We start from the raw sequence: 26,463 nt of genomic DNA on the forward strand, positions 1-26,463 counted from the left end.
AAAATCTTTAATACAAATCCTTTACTGGTTAATCCACACTTTTATGGCTAGTCCTTGATTAACTAAAACAACACAAGGCTTGGTTATGGGTCAGAGGCAGAGCATATACACCTGGATTCAACCCAGCACCAAAACTAAAACTAAACAACAACAAAAAAAAAACCGTATTATTTTAGATATCATAGCTACTCAATAAGTATTAATGTTACCTATGGATTAAAGTAGCAGTGGTTTTTCTTTTTTTCCTTTTTGTTTTCATTTCTTTGACCTGCTGGCAAGTCACATACCATTTTTTAAGCACTTTGCAAAATGAAGACAGGTGGGAAAGATGAACATTTAAGTGAACATATCCCAAATATTAATTTTTTTTACATAATGGACAACTAGTCAAAAGTTTGAGAACATTAAAACCTTAAGTGCATCAGCTTTTATGGTTCAAATTAAAAATTAGCTAACTAAACAATGAATAATAATAATCTTTTATGTAAATTATTTAAATGATTAATGAATTCTATATATTAAATCAATTCATCAAGAAAGAGAGTAGACAGGGGCTGGGAAAGTGGCTCAGTGGCAGAGCACTTGCCTTGCATGCCTGAGGCCCTGGGTTCGATTCCTCAGCACCACATAAGCAAAAAGAAAAAAGCCGGAAGTGGCGCTGTGGCTCAAGTGGTAAGAACGCTAGCCTTGAGCTGAAGAGCTGAGGGACAGTGCCCAAGCCCAGAGTTCAGGCCCCACTACCAGACCCAAAAAAAAAAGAGAGAAGACAATGAATGATCATAGGTAGGTGAAAGCAAGAATTCATTAGTTAATGATAATGGCGGTGATAAACCTGGGTCCAAAGTATAGGGGCATTATTATTTTTCTGTAAGATTTACAATTTCAGAGTTAGAAAAAGAACTTGTGACTTACTGGCATCCTGTAAGCCATTAATAGACTTTACCAATCATTAGACTGTTCTTGGGGAAAAGAGTACTGTTGGATACTGGTACAATCACATGAAGACAGAAGCTATGACACTCTGGGTGACTGGCAATAGGTAAATCACTTATATGCAGAGGCAAGCCATAGCACAGAGCAAATGTATGTTCACATGGCAGTAGATTAAAATTCTGTACCAGGGCTGGGGGTGGCTCAGTGGTAGAGTGCTTTCCTTGAGCTGAAGAGCTGAGGGACAGCACCCAGGCCCAATGTTCAGGTCTCACGAACGACCCCCCCCCACCCCCCAAAAAAAGGAAAAAAAAAGGAAAAAAATTCTATGCCAGACTGAAAATAACTGGAACTCATAAAAATATAACGTCTTGGGGCTGGGAATGTAGCTTAGTGGTAGAATACTTGCCTAGCATGCATGAAGCCCTGGGTTTGATTCCTCAGTACCACATTAAAAGAAAAAAGCTGGAAGTGGTACTATGGCTCAAGTAGTAGAGCACTAGCCTTGAGCACAGAGAGGCTCAGGGACAGAGCCCAGGCCCTGAGCTCAAGCCCCAGGACTGGGGAGACACACACACACACACACACACACACACACACACACACACACACACACACACACACACACACACACACACACACACACACACACACACACACACACACACACACACACACACACACACACACACACACACACACACACACACACACACACACACACACACACACACACACACACACACACACACACACACACACACACACACAGACACACACCCCCCTTATTGTAGCTTTAAAAAATGAATGATGCTTAAGTCAGGTACTGATGGTTCATGCCTATAATCCTAGCTATTTGAGGAGACTGAGATCCAGAGGACTGTGGTTCAAAATCAGCCTATACAGAAATGTCTGCTAGAAAACATCTCTAAAATAGCCAGCAAAAAGCTGGGTTGGAGGTATGGCTCCAGCAGTACAGTGTCAGACCAGCAAGCACAAGGCCCCAAGTTCAAGCCTTGGTATTGGGGGAGGAAAAGTGTGCACAAGAAGCCCTGGGCTCAATCCCCAGTACCAGGTGGAGGAAAGTGAAAGGAGTTATAAGAGCAAGAAAAGGAGAATATACATGCTAAAAAAAATGTTTTACTACAATATATTCTTCCAAATTGTACATCTTGATTCCTACCTGGTTCCTAAGTTTTTGAATTTCTTCTTCTCGATCTTTGATTCTGCTTTGCAATGTGTTCTTGGTTCGATACAGATCATCTTCCATATAGTGGAATTCCTACAAAATGAGGCATGAATAAAGAATGCTAAATCAAGTGTATTCTCCCTGAACCATGTCTAGTACCTTGAATAGTACTCGCCAGTACTTGTCACTCAGCCAGTATGCTGTTCTCTGAATGAATAAATGAGGAGATCTGAGGAAAAGGTAAAACTTTAGCATGGTGTGGCGACACAGGCCTAGAGATATTTGTGAACAGGATAAATCAACACAAGGTATTTTTAGCTTGCAGCAGTGAGAAGAAATTCTCGGGTATATATTAAGATTATTAATAATAATGATAAATTGGGAAAATAGGGGCTCAAGGTGGCTCAGTGGTAGAGTGCTTGCCTTGCATGCCTGAGGCCCTGGGTTTGATTCCTCAGCACCACATAAGCACAAAGAAAAAGCCGGAAGTGGCACTGTGGCTCAAGTGGTAGAGCACTAGCCTTGAACTGAAGAGCTGAGGGACAGTGCCCAGGCCCAGAGTTCAGGCCCCATGACCAGACCCCCCCCCCAAAAAAAAAAAATTGGGAAAATACTCGCTACATATGAAGACTGGTATTCTTAGCAATATGCTGTTTATAAAAATAAAATTTAAAAATGACTATGGTTTTAATTGGTTAAGAGCAAATTTAAAGCTAGGTGCATGTAGATCACATCTGTAATCCTACCTACTCAAGAGGCTAAGATCTGAGGACTGAAGTTCAAAGCCAGTGTGGGCAGGAGTCTCATGGACTTTCCTGCCCGGGCTGGCTTTGACCTGCGATCTTCAGATCTCAGCCTTTTGAGCAGTTAGGATTTAGGTGTGAGCCACCAGTGCCCTGCTCTATTAAACCACCAAAAAAAGCCAGGACTAGAGTGTGGTTCAAGCAGTAGAGCACTAGCCTTGAGTAAAAAACCTTCGGGACAGAGTCCAGGTCAATAGTTCAAGGATAAGACTGGCAAACACACACACACAAAATGAAGTATGGGAAGAAGTTTATTTATAAACCAAGTAAACAAAACCAGAAGCTGCATTAAAAATATGGACACTTCCAGGTGCCGGTGGCTCACACCTGTAATTCTACCTACTCAGGAAACTGAGATCTGAGGATCGAGGTGCAAAGCCAGGCTAGACAGGAAAGTCCCTGAGACTCTTATCTCCATTTAACCACCAGAAAACCAGAAGTGGTATTGTGACTCAAGTGGTAGAGCTGAAGAGCTCAGGGACAGTAGCCAGGCCCAGAGTTCAAGCCCCATGACCGATAGAAAAAAATATGCGCACTGTGCTGGGAATGTGGCTTAGTGCTAGAGTGCTTGCCTAGCACACATGAAGCCCTAGGTTCGATTCCTCAATACCATATAAATAGAAAAAGAGGAAGTGGCACTGTGGCTCAAGTGACAGAGTGCTAGCCTTGAATACAAAGAGGCTCAAAGATGGCATTCAGACCCTGAGTTCAAGTCCCAGAACCAGCAAAAAAAGGAAAATCAACTGAAGGAATGGATCTGTGGCTCAAGTGGTATAGTAGCAGCCTTGAGCAAAATACAGGGACAGTGCTAGGCTCCAAGTTCAAGTCCTAGTACCAGCACGAAAGAAATAAAGAAGAATGATCATCAATTGACATTGTATGTTTTAAAGTTTTCTAGACAGATACAAATACATAACTTATCAAGAAGATTTAAATACAGACACAGGGTAATAGAAAGAATTCTGGGCTGAGACAGGAATACTGAGTTTTACACTATTCTCTAATTAGCTTTATATTAGATAAGTCACTACACCATTTGTGCCTCTATTTTTGATCTATTAAACAAAATCAGAGTATGGACTGCTTCCCATCTACCATTACCACTAACCCCACACTTTATAGACTTCCCTGGGAAGTTTCTTCAAAGGACAACTAAAAGACAGAATCCTCCATCTCATCCCTTACCTGTTTCATTCTGTCCAATTCTGTCTCCAGTTCCTGTTTTGATGCTTTCTGTCCAGCTATCTGGTCTTGTAGGTCTTGTAACTGTTCTCTTGCTGATTCTGCTTCACTAACCTGCTGAGCCTCCAAATCCTGAAAAGAAGAATGTTATATGTGAAAGCAATGGCTAACCATTCAGTTCAACACTGAGTAACTACTATGCACAGATCTGGACTCAACAGATCCCAAAAGGTAACAGTTTCAGTTCTAACCTGTAAGAAGTACATGCCTGTTGGGTGCCAGTGGCTCATTCCTGTAATCCTACCTACTCAGGAGACTGAGATCTGAGAATTGCAGTCCAAAGCCAGCCTAGGCAGGAAAGTCTGTGAGACTCATATCTCCAATAAACTACTGAGGAAAAGCTGGAAGTGGCTCCACAGCTCAAGCTCAAGTGGTAGAGCACTAGCCTTGAGCCAAAGAACCTTAGGGATAGTGTCCAGGCCCTGAGTTCAAGCCCCAAGACTGGCAGATTAAAAAAAGAAGAAGGCTTACAGGGCTGGGAAGGTGGCTTAGATGTAGAGTGCTTGCCTAGTATATATGAAGCCCTAGGTTCAATTCCTCAATACCACATAAACAGAAAAAGCCAAAAGTGATGCTGTGGCTCAAGTGGTAGAGCGCCAGCCTTGAGCAAAAGAAGCTCAGGGACAGTGCCCAGGCCCTGAGTTCAAGCCCCAGGACTGGTTAAAAAAAAAAAAGGCTCATTACTTTACATCCTAACTTTTCCCATCTTTCAAGACTTACTGACAATACTTTTTTTTTTTTTTTTTTTGGGTCCGGTCGTGGGGCCTGAACTCTGGGCCTGGGCGCTGTCCCTCAGCTCTTCAGCTCAAGGCTAGTGCTCTACCACTTGAGCCACAACGCCACTTCCGGCTTTTTCTTTTTGCTTATGTGGTGCTGAGGAATTGAATCCAGGGCCTCAGGCATGCAAGGCAAGCGCTCTACCATTGAGCCACCTTCCCAGCTCCAAATGGCCAATTTTTTATATTAAATACTATAATTATATACAAACCATAAATTACAAAATGACACATAAAGCTATATTAAAAGTCTATCCCTGGGACTGGAAAGGTGGTTCAGTGGTAGAGTGCTTGCCTTGCATGCATGAGGCCCTGAGTTTGATTTCTCAACACCACATATGCAGAAAATGCTGGAAGTGGCATTGTGGCTCAAGTGGTAGAGCGCTAGCCTTAAGCTGAAGGGCTGAGGGACAGCACCCATGCCCAGAGTTCAGGCCCCATTTCCGGAAAAAAAAAAAAAGTCTATCCCTAAGCCCATTCTAACATCTGCAAGCATTCTGGTTGTACAAATAACACAAATTTGTGTTTAACCATCAGAGTGCGTGATCCTGAATCCATAAAGACTCATACTTGTAATCCTAGCTACTCAGAAGGCTGAGATCTGAGGATCACAGTTCAAAAGCCAGCCCAGGCAAGAAAGTCTGTGAGACTCTTTGTTTGTTTGTTTGTTTGTTTTGGGTCTGGTCGTGGGGCCTGAACTCTGGGCCTGGGTGCTGTCCCTCAGCTCTTCAGCTCAAGTCTAGCGCTCTACCACTTGAGCTACAGTGCCACTTCCAGCTTTTTTCTTTTTGTGTATGTGATGCTGAGGAATTGACCCAGGGCCTCTGGCATGCAAGGCAAGCGCTCTACCACTGAGCCACCTTCCCAGCCCATCTGTGAGACTCTTATTGCTAATAAACCACCAAAAAAAACTCTTAAGTGTCTCTGTGGTTCAAGTGGTAGAGTGCTAACCTTGAGCTGAAGAGCTTAGGGACAGCACCCAGAGTTCAAGCCCCACAACCAACCAAAAAAAAAAAAAACAAAAAAAAAAAAAAAAACCCAAAAAACTATCTCTGAGCCCATTCTAATATCTGCAAGCATTCTGGCTGTATAAATAACACAAATTGGTGCCTAACCATCAGAGTGTGTGGTCCTGAACCAATACAGATTCTATCTGGCTCCCTATAGTAACTAAGCATAGGCAGACTTACCAAGTTAAATATTTGTTGAATGAATGAACCTATGATTCTTAATCCTTTATAATAAGTCAGCCAATGAACAAGGAACCTACTGCTATAGACTCACTTCTAAATAGTGACAAATATTTCAGAAGCAGTTGAACATATTACTTCAATAATGTCCTTCCCCACAACTAATACAGAACCTATTAGAAATCAAGCTGACAGGTGAGGGGCAGTGGCTGGGAAGCAGAGTCACAATAATCTTACCTGCAGCTCAGACCTGAGCTGCTGTATCTGGCCCATCAATTTCTGTATTTCCTCTTTTTGCATCTCCTTCTCATGCCGAAGTTCTTCCAGCTCCATGCTATTAGCAGTACTGCTTTCTAGGCCTTCAAAACCAGAGCCTTCCTTTAAGCTGTTAATCAATTTTTCTTTAGACTATTATGAAACAAAGAAGTAAGTTTAAACAAAGCAGAGTTAAGTTGAATATTTTCTGTGTACTTTTCTGGTTAAGTTAGGGATCAAACTGAGGACCTTATGCATGCTAAGCATGCAATACCATTGTGATATTACCCCCCCCCCCCAGCTAGCTTGAATATTGAATGTCATCCCCCTATAGAAACTAACCCACTATGGAAACATTCTAGCAAATCTACAGATTATTAACACCATAAGGATGAAAATACAATAGATATCTGATGAATAATGCTCTTAGACTTAAGTGCTCTGATTAGGTTCCTATTTAAGAGTTCTCATAAGTATTCTATATAATAAAGACATTTCTTACTCCAGATCATAACCCCTGCTTCATAAACTAAAAGGGAAATTACAAATATACAGAAGGCAATAAACTGAAATATTGAGAGGATATAGTCAGATTACTGTAGAGTCCTGAGCAAGAAAAACTACTTTTGGGGATAAAAAGGCTTCATTTGAAAGACAGTATTTATGCTGGCTTTGAGCCATGGCTGTTTTTTTTTTGTTTGTTTTTGTTTTTTTGGGTTTTTTTTGGGTCCGGTCGTGGAGCCTGAACTCTGGGCCTGGGCGCTGTCCCTCAGCTCTTCAGCTCAAGGCTAGCGCTCTACCATTTGAGCCACAGCGCCACTTCCAGCTTTTTTTTCTTTTTGGCTTATGTGGTGCTAAGGAATCGAACTCAGGGCCTCATGCATGCAAGGCAAGCACTCTACCACTGAGCTACCTTCCCAGCCCCATGGCTGTTTTTTTTTTTTTTTTAAAGTATAGAGAGTGCTGGGCACTGGTAGCTTATACCTATAATGCTAGCTACTTAGGAGGCTGAGATCTGAGGAACACACTTCAAAGCCAGCCCAGGCAAGAAAGTCTGTGAGACTCTTATCTCAAACTTCTTAAAAGAGCTAAAAGTGGAAGTGTCGCTGTGGCTCAAGTGGTGGAGCACTTGCCTTGAGCTGAAGAGCTGAGGGATAGCACCCAGGCCTAGAGTTCAAGCCCCACTACTGACCAAAAAAAAAAAAAGAGCCAGAAGTGGCGCTGTGGTAGAGCACCAGCCTTGAGCAAAAAGAAGCTCAAAAAGAAGAGGCAACCAGGCCCAAAGTTCAAGCCCCAGGACTGGCAAAAAAAAAAAAAAAAAAGTATGGAGAGACGAAGGGTCAAGCAAAAAACGTCACAGCACAGCAAAGTACTATGAGATATAGATTAGGTAGTATGTTTGGGCCAATTTATAAGGGCCCCAGACATCAGGCTTTCTTCTACCCTAAAAACAAATTACCAAAAGGTAGAAAGATGGACAGGGCATTGATATGACCAGAGATACATGTTAGGAGAGTTTATCTGGCAGCACTATAAAGCTAATGTTCAATGCACAGGCAGAAAAGATTTCCTAGAAAAAAGGAAGAAAGCATATGTTTTCTTTGGTATGAGAAGCAAAGGAATGAGAAGTTGAGGATGGCACTGGGTGACTGCAATCCTTTTTTGTTTTTTAGCAAAAGCAGAGTTAAGGTCACTACATCAAAGAGAGCTAAGAGAAGGAAAAGAGTTGGTTGACACCTAGATAAATTGCTTTGAAAATTTCAACAGAGAATAAGCCAGGACAAACCAGCCTGATAGTACCTAATACTCAGAAGAGCTGAGTTAGGCAGTGGAAGAAGAACTTTTTTTCTTTTTTTGTCAGTCCTGGGTATTGAACTCTGGGCTTGGGTGCTGTCCTTCAGCTCTTCAGTTCAAGGCCAGTGCTCTACCACTTGAGCTACAGTGCCACTTTATTTTTTTGGGAGTTAACTGGAGCTAAGAGTCTCTGCCAGCCGGGCGTCGGTGGATCATGCCTGTAATCCTACCTACTCTGGAGGCTGAGATCTGAGGATCAGTTCAAAGCCAGCCCGGGCAGGAAAGTCCACGAGACTCTTATCTCCAATAAAAACCACTCGAAAACCGAAGTGGTGCTGTGGCTCAAGAGGTAGAGAGCTTGCCTTGAGTTGAAGAGCGCAGAGACAGAGCCCAAGCCCAGAGTTTAAGTCCCACGACCAACCAAAAAAAAAAAAAAAAAAAGAGTCTCTGACAGGGCTGTCTTTGAACCTCAATCCTCAGATCTCAGCCTCCTGAGTAGCGAGGATTACAGGGTTGAGCCACTGGCCCCTGGCTAAGAATAACTTTTTTAAAGTGGTAGAACCAAAACACATTTTGTCCTTTTTATAAAATTTCTAAGTAGAATAATTTGTGTTTGGCAATTATGTTTGGTAGCTACAGAAAGTATTATCTTGCCGGGCACTGGTGGCTCACACCTGTAATCCTTGCTACTCAGGAGGCTGAGATCTAAGAATCATGGTTCAAACCCAGCCCGGGCAGAAAAGTCTATGAGACTCTTATCTCATATAAACCACCAAAAAACAGGAAGTAGAGCTATGGCTCAAGAGGTAGAGTGCTAGTTTTGAGCTGAAGAGATGAAGGACAGCACCCAGGCCCAGAGTTCAAGCCCCACAACTGTCAAAAAAAAACAACAACAAAGTGTTCTCTCAGTTATTCAGCACATCTGAACCTTCAAAAGTGACCATGTCCTTCTTACCTGGAGTATTCTGGTAGCTTTTTGCTTATAGTCAACTAATTCCTGCTTAGAAGACTCCAGGTTCGATTTATGAAGCTTCACTTGCTGCTGTAGCTCATCAACTTTCTTCTTCTCATCAGAGTATTTTCTTTCTGCCACAGTAACTGCTTCTGCCAAATTCTGACGTTCCACTTCCATTTTATTAAGGCGTGCAGCAAACTCACTCTGTGAAATGTAAGTATTAACAGCAAATCTTATGTTATTTAGTATTTACATTGGGATTAATTATTAGATCCAAAAACCAACTTTTTTTTGGTTGGTCATGGGGCTTGAACTCTGGGCCTGGGTGCTGTCCCTCAGCTCTTCAGCTCAAGGCCAGTGCTCTACCATTTGAACCACAGTACCACTTCAGTTTTCTGGTGGTTAGTTGAAGATAAGAGTCTCATGGACTTTCCTGTCCAGGCTGGCTTTCAATCGTGATCCTCATAACTCAGCCTTCTTAGTAGCTAGGATTATAGGCATGAGCCACCAGTGCCCGGCTTGTTCCGTAGATTTTATGAAAACTAAATATAAAGCAAGTATTCCCTGAAGAAAATTTATTGACTGAATTAAAATGTGTTCTAAAGTACAAAGTTTATCATGTTTTAAAGAATCAATGTGGGGCTGGGAAGATGGCTCAGTGGTAGAGTGTTTGCCTTGCATGCATAAGGCCCTGGGTTTGATTCCTCAGCACCACATAAGTAGAAAAAGTCAGAAGTGGCACTTTGGCTCAAGTGGTAGAGTGCTAGTCTTGAGCTGAAGAGCTGAAGGACCGTGCCCAGGCCCAGAGTTTGGGCCCATGACTGACAAAAAAAAAAAAAAAAAAAAAAAAAATCAATGTGCAAGCTGGCTCCTGCCTGTAATCCTACCTATTCAAGAAGCTGAGAGATGAGGATCACGGTTCAAAGCCAGCCTAACCAGAAAAGTCCATGAGACTTTCCTCTTCAGTTAACCAGAAAAAAGATGGAAGCCAACCTTGAGCAAAAAAGCAAATCAAGGGCTGGGAAGGTGGCTTAGTGGTAGAGCGCTTGCCTTGCATGCCTGAGGCCCTGGGTTCGATTCCTCAGCACCATATAAGCAAAAAGAAAAAAAGCCAGAAGTGGCGCTGTGGCTCAGGTGGTAGAGCGCTAGCCTTGAGCTGAAGAGCTGAGGGATAGTGCTGAAGCCCAGAGTTCAAGCCCCACGACCGGACCCAAAAACAAAAAAACAAAAGAACAACAAAAAAAAGCAAATCAAGAAGGCCAGGGGGCTGGGAACGTGGCTCTGTGGTAGAATTCCTGCCTAGCATGCATGAAGCCCTAGGTTTGATTCCTCAGTACCACATAAACATAAAGGCCAGAAGTAGTGCTATGGCTCAAGTGGTAGAGCCCTAGCTTCGAACCCACAGAGGCTCAGGGACAGAGCCCAGGCCCTGAGTTCAAGCCCCAAAACTGGCAAAAAAAGAAAAAGAAAAAAGAGAAAAAAGAAAAGAAGGCCAGGTCCTTCAAGTCGCAATACCAAAAAAAAGTCATCATTAAAAAAAAAAAAATCTCATTAATAATTCTTACTATTGAAATGTTGAGATAGTACAAGCTTAAAACACCTGGCACCAGAATGTTTCAGATTCTGGAGCTTTTAATTTTGGAGTATTTGCATACTCATACTAAGATATCTGAGGGGAGGGACCCAAGTCCAGTGAAATTCCTTTTATATATATATATAACCTAAAGATAATCATATATAATTTTGTTCATCTGAAGTATAGAAGTAGTTTTGGATTTTGAGGAAATTCAGATTTAGGGTATAAATAGATTAGGGCTGCTCAACTGTATTTTAAATATAGTAAATAGAAATTAACAAACAAAGCTGGGTACCAATAGCTTACATCTATAATCCTAGCCACTCAAGAGGCTGAGATCTGAGGACTGCAGTTCAAAGCCAGTAAGGAGAGGAAAGTCTGTGAGACTTTTACTCCAATAAACTACTCAGAAAAAGCTGGAAGTGGTGCTGTGGTTCAAGTGGTAGAGTCCTACTCTTGAACACAAGCCCTAGGACCAGCAATAATAATGATACATAAATTTTAAAAATATTAAAAATTTCAGAACAATAAAAGAAAAACCATATAACCTAACTTTTTTTTTTTTTTGGTTGGTCATGGGGCTTGAACCTAACATTTATTTTTAGGGCTGAACTATTTTTTACCTGTTGAGATACCCAATCCTGCTGCTCAGTGGGTATACCTGTGAGTCCTGTAGAACTACTAATAAGTCAATGCCTGAGTGCTGCCACATGCAATGGAAATAGACTCTCTGAGAGTGGGAACTAGACATCAGAAAGTATTATACAGCTATTATACAGCCTGGACTGAGGCTGAACTAGATATAATAATTCATTTAGGAATAAAATGCTAAATATTATATTCAATTTCCTACTGCAATAAATGAATTAGAAAAATACTGAAGAGAATAATGAAGATGACCCTATTCCACCATTTACTCAACTAATAGTAATGGTTGATGTACAACCAGAGACAGGGAAACATGCATCTCTAACGAATATTAGCTATTTTAATTATAATTCATTCAAACACAAAATTAAATATTTTTAGCAAGGATCAAGCTAATTTTTCAATTTATTTCGATTTTGGTTACAGAAAGAGAATCCTCTGAAATGCACTGCACAATTTTACTTAAGGATATGTTATGGAAGAGTAGACAATCACTCGTCCTTATCAAATATTGACAATTGAATGCTCTAACCTGCATTTGCTTGTAGCTCTCTTGCTCTCTCTTCAGAGTGGCATCCGCTTCATGCAGTCTCTCTTGCAGAGTTTGCAGAGCTTGGTTCTGTAGGCTGCTACCCTCATTGTGATCCTGCACTATTCTAAAAGAAAATGAAACATGTTAAACAATGGGTTTCCACAGGGCACAAGTGATGAGTTGGACTCATTTTCAGGACTCAGTGTTAATCAAGCACAAAAAAGATAACTCATCTAAAACATTCTTAAAGAAATCTTTTTCCAGGGAACAGCTAACACTAAGCAAAAGGCAAGAAATGTACATACCACCGGATGTGGAAGAAATAGTTGTATTGTCAAAGCTCATAGATTTCACAAATTTTATAGATCATGATAATGACAATTTGCCTCATGAATATTTGTGACTTTAACTATGTATCACTATCTCACAATACTAATTTATGTCATCACTTAATCACAATAAAAAATAATTTAAAAAAAGAAATCTTTGGGGCTGGGAAGGTAGCTCAGTGGTAGAGTGCTTGCCTTGCATGCATGAGGCCCTGGGTTTGATTCCTTAGCACCACATAAGCAAAAAGAAAAAAGCCGGAAGTGGCGCTGTGGCTCAAGTGGTAGAGCACTAGCCTTGAGCTGAAGAGCTGAGGGACAGCGCCCAGGCCCGGAGTTCAGGCCCCATGACCGGACCCCAAAAAAAAAAAAAAAAAGAAATCTTTTTCTTTTGTTTTGTTTTGTTTTGTTTTTGTTTTTTGGGTCCGGTCATGGGGCCTGAACGCCAGGCCTGGGCGCTGTCCCTCAGCTCTTCAGTTCAAAGCTAGCGCCCTACCACTGGAGCCACAGCACCACTTCTGGCTTTTTTCTGCTTATGTGGTGCTGAGGAATTGAACCCAGGGCCTCATGAATGCAAGGCAAGCGCTCTACCACTGAGCCACCTTCCCAGCCCCTCTTTTTCCTTTCTAATGGAATTTAATCTTTAGGATTCCATATATAAGCACATACCATATACTGAAGATTAGGTTCTTCAAATACCCTCAAATTCAGAATTTGCTTAACTTGCATTTCAAGACTCAAATGATGAGTCCATTTTAATCATATACATTTCTGACATTGCCCTAAGAGATTTTCTCTCTTGTAAATTCCAAAAAGCTAAATTTTCACAAGTGAGGGCACACTACAACAGTTTATAAATACAATGCATCTTGATCAATGTCACCCCTTTCAACATTCTCACCCATTCCCCTGCCCCCCATTACCATTTCTTGTACTGGAAAGAGAGAGCCATTTAGCTCATGCTGTCATTATTGATAGAATTACCTACCGAGACTTTTCGCTCTGCAAGGATTCCAGGGCTTCAGTGCGGGTTCTCAGCAGCTGGTCAGCCTCCTGGAGTCTAACCTTCAAGACAGCCAGCTGGGAATCCTTTGCAGCCACCGCTTCCGCCAAGTCATCGACCTGGGCTTGGAGTTCTCGAGTTCTCCGGTCACTCATGGAATGGTCAGCATTCCATTTTTCAACTCTTGCCCTTGCTTTGTTTAATTCTGTAAAAAATAAAACTTCTTTACACAAGCAAAATCAAACATATCTTTTTCACAGCACACATACATTCTGGTACTGCCAAAATACCTTCATTTTTACCACTGGGACACCCACTTTTCAAGGCCAACTCTAACACCTATACTAAAGTTAACAAGAGGCATGAAGCCCTAACACACAGTGTTGTTTTTCTGGACATACGCCATAAACACCAGGAGTCAAAATTAGGAGATAGCAATGTTAACAAAACTAAAACAGCTAGTGAATTGATGAAATGCTAATAGACACAAGAGCAAGAATGACAATCAAAATCAAAGTTACACTCTTGCCGTGGGGTCAATGTATAAGGCCTAAGAATTATGTAGTACATGACAGGACAATTAAGTATGCTTCTCACAGGCTGCCTACAATCTGTCTATATTGCTAAGTTTGTAAATGTAAAAGATGTTAAACATCCAAATTGCCCTTGACAGAAAGAAGCTCCCCACCCATACTAGGAAGACATAACAACAGCAAAATCTAAAGATAAAGCAGGAAAGAATTTTATTCAATTACTGTTGTAGAGGATGTTCTCGTAACCTAGGAAATCTGTGTGAAAAAGCAATGTAGCGTTCCATTAGAACATAATGTTGCTTCCACATCCTCTTAAAATCTGTAGCTGCAATGTGCCCCTAGGGGAAAAATATTTTTCAATATTGAAGCAAACTTTACAGGTTTCAGGCAATGCTCTATTTCATTAAACCTGGGCAAAGCTGTTTGTTTTTTGGGGGTGGGGAGGGGACAAAGTCTTGCTACATAGCCCAAGCTAGCCTCAAAGTCAAAATCCTTCTGACTCATCCTCCTCTGAGATTACAAATGTATTCTACCACACTTGGCTTAAAGAGTCAGTCCTAAAACTATCTTCCTATTTTGCTCTCCTGGGCCTTCTTCTGAGCCTAGGCAAAACTTTACCCACAGTGCCCCCACCCTACTCTCAGCCTCCGGAACCAGGGCTACAATTTCTTATTTTCTCCTCAGCCAATAAATCAATTTACCTCTCCCCTATTACTACATGGTCATGAGATTATTTCCTTTTGAATTAATCATTTCTAAGAAATGTGAAGATTTCTTACTCTAGGCCACCTTCGAAAAGTACTATTCAAATAGAATTCCATGTTATTATTGCCCCTGACATAGGAATATTGTGACCCTGCCAATTACTGTCTTCTACTTCACTTAATTCCACCTTTCCATATAACAGTTCTTCCTCAAAGTTCAGAGAAAATAAATCAAATAATGTAAGCAACTATTAATGTTCGGCTCCCAGCAGTGATTACTTAAGACCAAACTAAAAAGACAGAAGAACCCAGGTATTGAAGTATAACTGTAAGGACTTAAAAGTGTCTAAATTAAAAAAAAAAAAAAAAAAAAAAAAAAAAAAAAGACCAAACTAGTCAACATTCTATGATTTAGGTTGGTAAAAAGATTTGTCTCTTTGCCTAATTTTAGGCTCAAATGTCTATGAATATGCCATTTTACAAGTGTCATCTAAACTGTGTCTGATTCAATATAAAGTTTTTAGTATATTTTTTAACATTGAATTCTTAATCCTATCCAACTGAAATAAGGCCCAACCTTCTTGAGTTTCTTTGGATCTCTGAAGTAGTGAGGCCATTTCCTGATTTAAAGACTGGACTTCATTCCTTAGCAGTTCGTTTTCTAGTCGGAGGTTAGACAGCTCATGTGATTTGCCTCCATCGCCAGGCACTGGGCTATGATCAGTGCAGGTAGTGTCTGATGATATGTTTTCCTTTAAAGAATCCTCTTCAGGGATAGAATCTGAATTATTAGCAGCTTCTGTCAAAAACAGAATATATTTTGTTACATTGCCATAGTCACTAAAAACACACTAGTAGTTTACTTTGGTAGGATGCCTTTCAGCGAGTTGACTGTTACAACTAAAATGCCAAAAATAATTTCACCATAGATAAAAATCCATTCTTACAAATATAACCTATAGACCTCTAAGAACCCCCAAAACCTAGGCACTAAATGAATGCAGAGAATGTAAGAATACAGTTCTGGGAAGAAGAAAAACAAAATAATGTGAGTGGCTGAATTTGTTTCCTCGACTCTGAAAAGATCATGGAAAAAAAAAAAAAAATGGGGAAGCTGGGAGCCGGTGGCTCATGCCTGTAATCCGAGCTACTCAGGAGGCTGAGATCTGAGGATCACAGTTCAAAGCCTGCCTGGGTAGGAAAGTCCATGAGACTATTATTTCCAATAAAACCACCAGAAAGCCAGAAGTGGTGCTATGGCTCATGTGGTAGAGCACTAGCCTTGAGCTGAAGAGCTGAGGGATAACACCCAGGCCCAGAGTTCAAGCCACACAACCGACCAAAAAAAAAAGTGTTGAGAAGGCACAAGAATCTATGTGATTAAAAAAATCAAGTATAAGAAGAGCTTGAACAGTGCCCAGACCCTGAGTTCAAATCCCACTATCAACAGTAACAAAAAAATGCATTAAAATGATGAAAACATAAACTATACTGTGCAAAAGAATCCTCGAGGTCTTTAATGATAAATGCTAATTCAAATCACAATGAGACCTAGGCTTGTAGTCCATGCATATGATCCTATTTGGGAGGCATGGCAGAAGGATTCAAGTTCCAGGCCAGCCTGGATATACAAGCAAGACCCAGAATATACAAAAAGCTCAAAAGCTGAACAGCAGGGCTGGGAAGGTGGCTCAGTGGTACAGTGCTTGCCTTGCATGCATGAGGCCCTGGGTTTGATTCCTCAGTACCTCATAAACAGAAAAAGCTGGAAATGGCGCTGTGACTCAAGTGGTAGAGTGCTAGCCTTGAGCTGACGAGCTGAGGTACAGCACCTAGGCCCAGAGTTCAGGCCCCATGACTGACAAAAAAAAAAAAGCAGAACAGCAAAAGAACAAGCAATCTAATAAATGGGAGGTGATTTGAGCAGACAGTTCTCAGAAGTACAAATGGTTACTAGATATGTTAAAAAATGTTCAACATCCTTGGCAAGTCAAAATAACACTAAGATTTCATCTCACCCAGTCAAAATGGTGAGGGAAGAGAGGACTCATACAATTCTGGTAGGAATATAAATGAGTACTTCCACTATGTAAATCAGAATGGGGGTTCCTCAAAACGTTTAAGACAGAACAAACGTATGATCCCGTCATATCACTAATATCATACATCCAAACAGGTGTAACTCAATATACAAGAAAGGTACCTACACACCCATGGTTATTTCAGCACTGTTCATAATATTCAAATTGGGCATCAACTGAGGTTGATGAGTGAAGAAATATAGTACACACCTAATATGGACTATTACACAGCCATGAAAATGAATGGAACTGGAGACATTATGTTGAGTGACATAAGCATTTTTTGCTCATGTAGAAGCTAGACCTAAAGGACACATATATTTACTGACATGTACATATGTATATAGTATATATACCCACATAAATACACATACACACAGAATATGATTCTAAATATGGAGGATGAATGGAAGGAGAGAGGGAAAGAGAAGTGGAGGGTGAATAGCTCAGAAATATAATGCAACTCTGTATGAAGACAACATAAGGAAGCTCAATGCAAGCTGGTGATCAATAGAGGATTGGTGGGACAGAGGAAGGGAAAGCAATAGAGAGGTTTATTCTGAGGAAAATATTCTACTTGCATATCTGAAATACAGTGAAACTCCCTAGTACAATTCATACATACTAAACTAAAAAAAAAAAGAAAGTAAAACAGGCTTGGATTGGGAGCTGGACATTGGAAGAGGAGAGGGTAAATGAGGGTGAATTTGGGTCAAGTAACACATTTGCATGAATAAAAATAGATCAATGAAACATGTTGAAATTGTTTAAAGAAGGGGGAGTGGGAAAGAGAAAGTGATGGAGAAGGTAAGGTTGATTAGGATACATTGTATGCATCTTAGAATACAATATTACAATGAATCCTCTCTGTGTAATACATGCTAATAAAAACCAACCAAAAATTGTAAAAACTGACTGTAAAATATCATTAGATCAAGCAAGCACAGAAAGAAATTTAAAGGTTAAGATTTGAAAAATTATGAGAGGAAAGTGTATAGCTCTAAGCGCACACACAAAGAAAACAGAAACAGCTCAGGTAAATAACCTCATGATGCAATTAAAACTGCTAGAAAAACAAGAACAAGCCAAACCCCAAGCTATGAGATGGAGAGAGATGAAAATGATTAGGGCAGAAGCCAGGTGCCAGTGGCTCACACCTGTAATCCTAGCTACTTAGGAGGCTGAGATCTAAGTATCATGGTTCAAAACCAGCCCTGCCAGGAAAGTCTGTGAGACTCTTATCTTCAATTACTCTTATCTTCAATCATCACAAAACCAGAAATGGCACTGTGGCTCAACTGGTAGAGCGCTCGCCTTGAGCTGAAGAGCGCAGGGACAGCCCAAGCCCAGAGTTCAAGCCCATGACCGCACCCCTCCCACCCCCAAATAATCCAATGAAACAAGAGTAAGTACCCAGAAAAAGACTGAATAACTGCATACTTATTACATGACAGAGGTAGTACTGCAAATTGGCAGAAAAAGGGTGGCCCTGTCAATCAGGTTCACTTTAGTCTTCTGTGTGTGTGTGTCGGTTGTGGGGCTTGAACTCTGGGCCTGGGTGCTGTTCCTCAGCTCTTCAGCTCAAGGCTAGAGCTCTACCACTTGAGCCACAGCAACACTTCTGGTTTTCTGAGTGGTTTATTGGGAATAAAGAGTCTCATGGACTTTCCTGCCCGGGCTGGCTTTGAACCGCGATCCTCAGATCTCAGCCTCCTAAATAGCTAGGATTACAGGTGTGAGCCACTGGTGACTAGCTTTTTTTTTTTTTTTTTTTTAACAATGCCCATTGTTTCCTTAAAAGTAGAAAAACTGTTCATGTTAACTATGGGCCTAAAGACTTCTATCCGTGTCACTCTGACTATGGCACTTCCAACTTTTATTAACAACCACGGCCTGGCTCTCCCCTTGGAAGCTTGCCACCCAATTATCAGAATTATAGGCACTCAATAATTCATATATTAGTCACATAGGTGATTCTAATGTTCAAGGACCAACTTTCACAATGATCCACTGGAAAAATAGGTTTAAACAAGCACAGTGCTATACAGAGCCTTCACAAACCCTTCCCAAATTTCTTTGTGTATATGCATATGTGTGTGTGTGTGTGTGTATGAGAGAGAGAGAGAGAGAGAGAGAGAGAGAGACAGAGACAGAGACAGAGACAGAGACAGACAGATGGACAAACAGACGGATAGACAGAGACAGATACAGAGAGAGACAGAAGAGAAAGAGAACTGGGGCTTGATATCAGGGTCTGAGAACTGTCCCTGGGCATTTTTTCTCAAGGCTGATAGTTCTACCATTCCACTTCCAGCTTTTTGGTGGTTAATTGGAGACAAGAGTCTCACAGACATTCCTGCCTGGGCTGGCTTCAAATCACAATCCTCAGCTATCAGCCTAAGTAGCTATGATTAGAGGCATGAGTTACCAGTGCCAGGCCCAACTTTCTTTACTGGCTTCATTCCTCCATTGCTGTCCATCAGAAACTGTATCCAGTTTCTTATGCCTTTCTTGTATGTATTTACCATTGAAAACTCTGTGCTCTTTGCTTAGAATGCCATCTCCAACTTTGTTTTAAAGTGCCAATCTCTTTTTCATGCTTTAAGACTCAATTCATGCTTGATAAGAAATGAACTCATTACCTTGCTCATGTAATTGTAACTCCTCTGTACGGTATTTTCACAATAAAAAAAAACTTATTTTTTTTAAAAAAAGACTCAGCCGGGAACGGTGGCTCATGCCTGTAATTCTAGCTACTGAGGAGGCTGAGATCTGAGCAACATGGTTCAAAGCCAGCCTGAGCAGGAAAGTCCGTGAGACTCTTATCTCCAATAAACCACTTGAAAACTGGAAGTGGCGCTGTGGCTCAAGTGGTAGAGGGCTCACCTTGAGTTGAAGAGCACAGGGACAGCGCCCAAGCCGAGTTCAAGCCCCACGACCAAAACAAAACAACAAAAAAAAAAGACTCAGTTCAAAACACAAACCCTCAGTGAACCCTTCTCTTTAATACCTTAGGCAATTAGTTACTTCCTCCTAACCTCACAAACACTTCATTTACTGCATTATATGTAAATTATGTTTATACATTTTTTGGGGGGGAACGTTTGAACTCAGGGTCTAGGTGCTGTCTCTCAGCTTTTCTGTTCAAGAGTAGCACTCTACTATGTTGAGCCATGGAGCCACTTCCAGTTTTCTGGTGGTTAACTGGCAATAAGAGTCACATGGACTTTTCTGCCAGGCTGGCTTTGAACTGTGATCCTCAGATCTCAGCCTCCAGAGAGGAGCCATCAGCAGCCAGATTTGTTTATACATCTATCTTATCCACTGGATACTTGATCCTTACTCAGGTTTTAAATAAATATTTATATAATTAACCAGAAGAAGCCAGGTGCCGGTGGCTCCGGACTATAATCCTGGTTACTCAAGAGGCTGAGATCTGAGGATCACAGTTCATTGCCAGCCCGGGCAGGAAAAGTCCTGAGACTCTAATCTCCAATAAACCACTCAGAAAGCCAGAAGTGGCATTGTGGCTCAAGTGGTAGAGTGCTAGCCTTGAGCTGAAGAGCTGAGGGACAGTGCACAGGCCCAGAGTTCAAGCCCCATGTCCAACCAAGAAAAAAAAAATTAACCAGAAGACAGTTGAGAAGAAATGCAGAAATGTTGGGAATGATTAAGTCAATGCTACTACTTGCTCTTATTTGACAAGCCTCAAACCATGCTTTTCTATAGCCAGTGCTCTACCACTTGAGCCACAGTGCCACTTCCAGTTTTCTGGTGGTTAATTGGAGATGAGTCTCACGGACTTTCTTGCCTGGGCTAGCTCTGACTGAGATCCTCAGATCTCAGCCTCCTGAATAGCTAGGATTACAGGCTCTACAACGTTTTATATTGAAGATACAGATTCTACTCATTAACAGCCAAAATGGGAGAAGCTTTAACTTTTAAGAACATGTTTCTATTAACTATCAACTATATAAAGAATTCTTAGCAAATCATGTTTACCTATTTTAAAATGCTTAGCAGGTACTTCAATGAGCCACCAGGCTAACCTCATTTGCTGGTGAGATGCACTTGTAGAGGTGACTTTACAACCCATTACATAGCTGAAAACCAAAAATCTGGGTTGAGGACATGAGGGCAGGTTTCTGGGTTCAATCACCACAAACAAACAAACAAACACACAATTCTAAACTCTTCACTATCAGATCAGTATCTTCAACTTGAGAATCATAGTTCAATTACTCAGCTACTTCTCTATAGGATGTTGGGAGAGGATGACACACTCAGATGGTAGGTTTGGTAAAGGCACCCAACAGAGTTTTTGAAGATCCTTACTGTAATTCCCTTTGATTAGTGGTATTCAATACTGCCCACCTTGACTACATCACACACTGACATATGTAATGTTCTCATACCAAGGAGGACTCATACTATAGCAGGGGGTGAGAAATGTATCAGAATGTTTTAGCCCATGATGCATTCAATTTGCTTAATTTGGAAAGAAAGAATACTTGTTATCTACCGTGGCTTTGACTCTCAGAATTTTCTTCAGTAGCTTTGGCAGTGGTCAGGCTGGTATTTACAGAACTGACACTTGATGTCTGAGAACTGGGAAAGACAGGTGCCTTGCTCTTTTCTTTCTTGATTTCCACCCTCCCAGTAGGCTCCTTCTGTGAACTATTAAGAAAATCAAATAGCAGCTCATCATCAGGCTCTGACTTTTTCCTTCGCACAAACTGGAATGAAGGCCTAGGGGCAGATGCACTTTCAACAGGATGGGAGGCCTCCCCAGGTGTCCTGGATCCTACTTTCACATTTGCAGTGCCAGCTAGAATGGTAGCTTTTTGGTTTCGGACATTATCAGCTGCTGGAGAAATGTAAGTGGCTTCAGGTCCAGTCTGGTAAGTCAAATCTGCATTTTGCTGGTGAAGGTCAGCATAATCAGTATTTCTGCCATATGTGGTGTTGCTAGTGTTCTCCTTTCTACTGAGAGCTGATGCAGCCCCTTGATCAACTCGATTTAAAAGATCTTCTGCCCTTCCAGCAAGATCAGCAAACCAAGACATGATGGTGGCAAAATAATCCTATTGGTGAACCTGTAGGAAGGATGAGAAATGATCAGTACAGAGTAACATGAGAGTGTTAAGTTCCTGAGTGACACAGTTCTGAGTTGCAATCCCAATGTTACCTTCACTCTTAGGCTCAACCAACCTTCCTGTTTCAGCCTCCTAAATAACTGGCACTAAAGAGGCATGTCACCATGCCCAGTTCAGAATGGTTTTAAGATTAACACAATTTAAAAAAACTTTGCAAAATGCTTGGCATATTGTAAGCACTCTTTTTAAAGCTGCCAGTAGCATCTCTACAACTATCACAACTGTTTTCCTAATTACATTTTTGAAGAGGGAAATATCTTAATGTAGCAAAAACATCTATTATGGGCTGCATTGTGTTCCCCCTGAAATTCTTTTTTTTTTTGGGTCCAGTAGTGGGGCCTGAACTCTGGGCCTGAGCGCTGACCCTCAGCTCTTCAGCTCAAGGCTAGCGCTCTACCACTTGAACCACAGAGCCAGTTCCGGCTTTTTTCTTTTTGCTTATGTGGTGCTGAGGAATCGAACCCAGGGCCTCAGGCATGCAAGGCAAGCACTCTACCACTGAGCCATCTTCCCAGCCCTCCCCCCCCCCCGAAATTCTTATGCTCCAAACTCAGAAATGTGTTTGTTTTATTGATAATCCCAATGACTGTACAGTCCCCAAATTGTGTAAAATTGAAATAAGTCACTATGGTGAGCCCTAATCCAACAAACTGCTTTTGTGGTAGCACTGGAGTTTAAATTCAAGACCTTTAGCTTAGTAGGCAGGTACTCTGCAATTCAGTCACATTTCCCACCCTGCTTTTCACTGGTTTTCTTTTTCTTTTTTCTTTTTTGTAGGTCATGGGGCTTGAACTGTGGGCCTGAGTGCTGTCCCTCAGCTCTTCAGCTCAAAGCTAGTGCTCTACCACTTGAACCACAGCACCATTTCCAGTTTTCTGGTGTTTTACTGGAGATAGAGTTTCACGGCTTTTCCTGACTGGGCTGGCTTTGAACTGTGATCCTGAGATCTCAGCCTCCTGAGTAGCTAGGATTACAGGCGTGAACAACCAGTGCCCAGCTCACTGGTTATTTTTCTAAGATAGGGTTATGCTTACTTTAGTAACCTGCTTACTTTAGGCTTTCTAAATGGGATGACTACCATGCCCACTGAAATGGTCTCAACTTTTCTGCCAGGCTAACCCTGGAACCATGATCCTCTCAATCTCTCCTGAGACTCTTACATAGCTTAGGTGACAGATGCCTGCCACTGTATCCAGCTACAGGTTGGTCATGGGAAAGTTTTTGGCATGAGCTGACCTTAAACTATGATCCTGCCAATCTCTTCCTCCAAAACAGCTAAGACTAGAGGTGTGAACTTCTATATGCCCTGCTTGAACTGACATTTTCATAAGAAAATCTGTACACAAAGCCGGGCACCGGGGCTCACACCTATAATCCTAGCTACTCAGGAGGCTGAGATTTGAGGATCTCGGTTCAAACCCAGGCTGGGCAGGAAAGTCCGTGAGACTCTTATCTCCAATAAACCACTAGAAAATCAGAAGTGGTGCTGTGGCTCAAGCAGCAGAGCACTCACCTTGAGCTGAAGAGCGCAGGGACAGCACCCAAGCCCAGAGTTCAAGCCCCACAACCCACCAAAAAAGAAAAAAAAATCTGGACACAAATAGACATACAGAGATGAGAGAGAGCATGGGAATACACAGGAAGCAATGTATCTTTACAAATCAGAGAAAGGAATCAGAATAAACAAACTCTGACAACATTTTATCTTGGACTTCAGAATAGTGAGAAAATAAATTTTTATTGTCCAAGACACTAGTCTGTAATACTCTGTTACGGTAGCCATAGCAAATTTATACAGTATCCAAACAGCAAATGATATATGGGGCAAAATTCCAATGTAGTATATAAAATAATTCTCTGGTTTATTGCAAAGTGCTGAAAACTGAAAAAAATAGTCTAATCAATAGAAAAGCTATCATGTTGAAACACCATTATACATAATTTAGATATCCACATAAACGTCTAGAGTTCATCTGCAAAAATTCTCACTAATCTACTATGAACACACTAAGCATAGAGTAAGAAATATGATTATACAACCATCCACTAACACATAGATATGAGTACTATTATAAAGTGTGCCACAGAAATGTAATGATGAAGTTACTGACCCTCATGATATAAAAGAAAGAGCATTGAGGGAAGTCAACACCATTTCTAGGGTGTATTCTACACTCGATTTGCTTGGTACACTTTTCATAGCTAAGTCTTGCTCTTGGTCTCTCTTCACTTAAATGTCATCTGTTTGAAAATTCTTTACTTCCCATTTAATTAGGTCATATTATCCTGTTCCATTCCTTTTTCCTCACAGACCTCCAGGTTTTATAATTATGAGTTGTTTTTTAAACACCTATCTCTCCCTGTTGGGGAAGGAGGAATGGTTGGATAAACAGCATGTCTGTTTTGAATTACCCAGCATCTATATACAGCCACTCATAAATACTGAGTAGAATTTGAGTGTGCCAGATGCTATGCAAACATTTTTACATTTAATTTTCACAGCCACATTATGTAATAAGTTGCAATATCCTTAAAAAAAAAAACTGGAAAAGAATATTCCGGGCTAACTTTTTAACCCAGGCTGGCCTTGAAACTTCAATCTTCTCGAGTAGGAAGGATTACCTCTGTGCAGCACCTTACTCGCTCCAAAACTAATTTTAAACCTGTTCTTTATAAAATGAGTAACGATGATGTGCTATGTATTTCACAGTTCATGCAAAAACAAATGAAAATGGAGGTGAGATACTTGACATATAAAATTCCACACAGGTGTAAAATATTATTGTAAAGTGAAAACTGGTGGTGTCGGGGGCTAATTACCTCTAATAGCAATAATGTCAATAATAATAACCACCCTAGATGGCACGTATTAGCTCTTCCCATTTTAAAGCTAATGGGGCCTTAAAACACCGCCGTGCACTTAGGTAGTGTGGACCTAATTAAAGCCCGCGAGGGGCCCGGGGCGGACCCGGGCGGTCCGCAGCCCTCGGTAAAGGCCGGGGCTCGCGGGCGTGGCGTGGCGTGGGGTGCCCCAGAGGTGGACGGAGGGAACCAGGGTCAGCACGGAGGGCGAGAGGCCGGGCCCAGGGCACCTGTCAGCCGTGGGTCCCGGGTGGGCGAAGACCCACTGCGGCGCAGCCGCCCCGGGTGGGGTCGGCCCCTTCCCTCAGCCCCGCAGCCGGCACCGCGGAGCGCCGTCCGCACACACCGAGGCCGGCGCCCCGCTTCTAGGGCCGTTAACGCCTGGGTGGACCGGACTCGTCCACCGGCCCTCGCCGCCGCCTCACCTGAGGACTCCCTGCGGCGGCACCGCGACTCTGTCGCCCCCGGGGCCTCGTCGCCCTCTGGGGCCCGGGCCCCCACCACAGCCGGCCCGCGGAGGGCCGGGACTCAGCCTCTTCCCGGACCAGCCGTAGCCCCGCGGCCTCTTCCGGGAGACGTGGAAGTGCGGCGAGGACCCCAAAACAGAGTGGCCTTTCGAACTGCCTGAGCGGAGGGGAACCCAGAGCCGCCAACCAACCATAGACAATTCAGGCGTCAGCATCGGCGCTGCAGGGACCTCGCAACTGGCCACGCCCCTAACACGTTTGCAGCGGTGTGTAAGACTGCGCCTGCGTGCGTGTGACGTAACTCCACGCCAGCAGTCCACGGGCCTGAACGCCGCCAGCACAACATTGGAGGCCACGCCCACCGCGGGAGTGGCTTCATTTATTTAGGCCAGGGTGGCGCTGCCCAGCCGGCTTCCGTGGGAGACCGTGGAGACCTTGGTTTTGTTTGAGGCCGATGGCAGACTGTGGGAAAACATGATTCCGCATTCCGTGTAGCCCACTTTCAAGTGACATAGACATATTACGTAAGCAATGAGTAAACCAGACAACTTCCCAGCGTCACCTAAGTTGTGAAGGCTGCAGGTGGTGTCTGCAGAGATCAAAAGGATGGAAAAGGCCGGCAAAGGCGTCTCCAAATAGCAGAATTCCAAACAGAGGTATCTTAGTTATGTGCTGCACACACCTTGTGGAATCTTTGGATTTTAGTCTAAAAATCGGTATTCAGCATTCAGGCCTAGGGATGATGGTGCATTTGTAATCCTAGCTTCTTGGTGAATGGATATCCCGAGGAATGGAAATGGAAAACGGCTGGAGCATGGCTCAGGTGCCTTCCTAGCAAGCAGGATTTTCAACTCCAGTGCTACCAAATAAGTAATGAAATACACAATTCACTAAATACTCTGTATGTACAATGTGAAGAAGATGGGAGCAATTTGACTGTAATGACAAGTGTCCTCATTTGGAAGTTGAGGGAATTAAGGCTCAAAGAAGTTAAGTAACTTATCTAAGATTACCAGCCTTACTAAGGACCCCACACTACCCCAGAACCTGGGCGCCTTAGACTCCATGCTCTAGTTCTTCCAAGCTATGTTGACTTTAGCAAATCAGTGTTAGAAATAAAAGGAGAGAGAGAAGGGGAGAGAGAGAGAGAGAGAGAGAGAGAGAGAGAGAGAGAGAGAGAGGGAGAGAGGGAGAGAGACAGGACAGAAACATGTCAACACACTCTGGGGAGAGAAGAATTGGTTCAGAGAAGTCATTAAGCAAAAACAAAACACCTTCCCACAGCACACCAAAACATGCGTGTGCGCGTGCGCGCATACACACACACTGACACACACACACACACACAGACACAGTATATCCAGGGTACTTGGGGGGGTGGAAATTGAGAAGATTATCTTTTTTTTTCTTTTTCTTTCTTTTCTTTTATTCTTCTTCTTTT

General features: G+C 42.2%; 1 protein-coding gene across 1 annotated transcript in view; it reads right to left on the reverse strand.

Moving 5' to 3' along the window:
- LOC138833123 (golgin subfamily A member 5-like) overlaps positions 1-25,146 on the reverse strand; it is a 35,118-nt gene extending 9,972 nt beyond the window's left edge. Inside the window, exons 1-9 of the mRNA XM_070031469.1 lie at positions 24,981-25,146; positions 21,060-21,633; positions 15,034-15,255; positions 13,205-13,424; positions 11,891-12,014; positions 9,135-9,338; positions 6,368-6,538; positions 4,108-4,236; positions 2,114-2,212 (exon numbers count right to left, since the gene is read on the reverse strand). Of these exons, the coding sequence (XP_069887570.1) occupies positions 2,114-2,212; positions 4,108-4,236; positions 6,368-6,538; positions 9,135-9,338; positions 11,891-12,014; positions 13,205-13,424; positions 15,034-15,255; positions 21,060-21,603 (1,713 nt within the window). The 5' untranslated portion in view covers positions 21,604-21,633; positions 24,981-25,146. The remainder of the gene's footprint in view (positions 1-2,113; positions 2,213-4,107; positions 4,237-6,367; positions 6,539-9,134; positions 9,339-11,890; positions 12,015-13,204; positions 13,425-15,033; positions 15,256-21,059; positions 21,634-24,980) is intronic.
- Positions 25,147-26,463: the final 1,317 nt, after the last annotated feature.

The sequence above is a fragment of the Dipodomys merriami genome, unplaced genomic scaffold, assembly GCF_024711535.1.
Source record: "Dipodomys merriami isolate MVZ:Mamm:240054 unplaced genomic scaffold, mDipMer1.0.p SCAF_200, whole genome shotgun sequence".
In the NCBI taxonomy this organism is placed as follows: Eukaryota; Metazoa; Chordata; class Mammalia; order Rodentia; family Heteromyidae; genus Dipodomys; species Dipodomys merriami.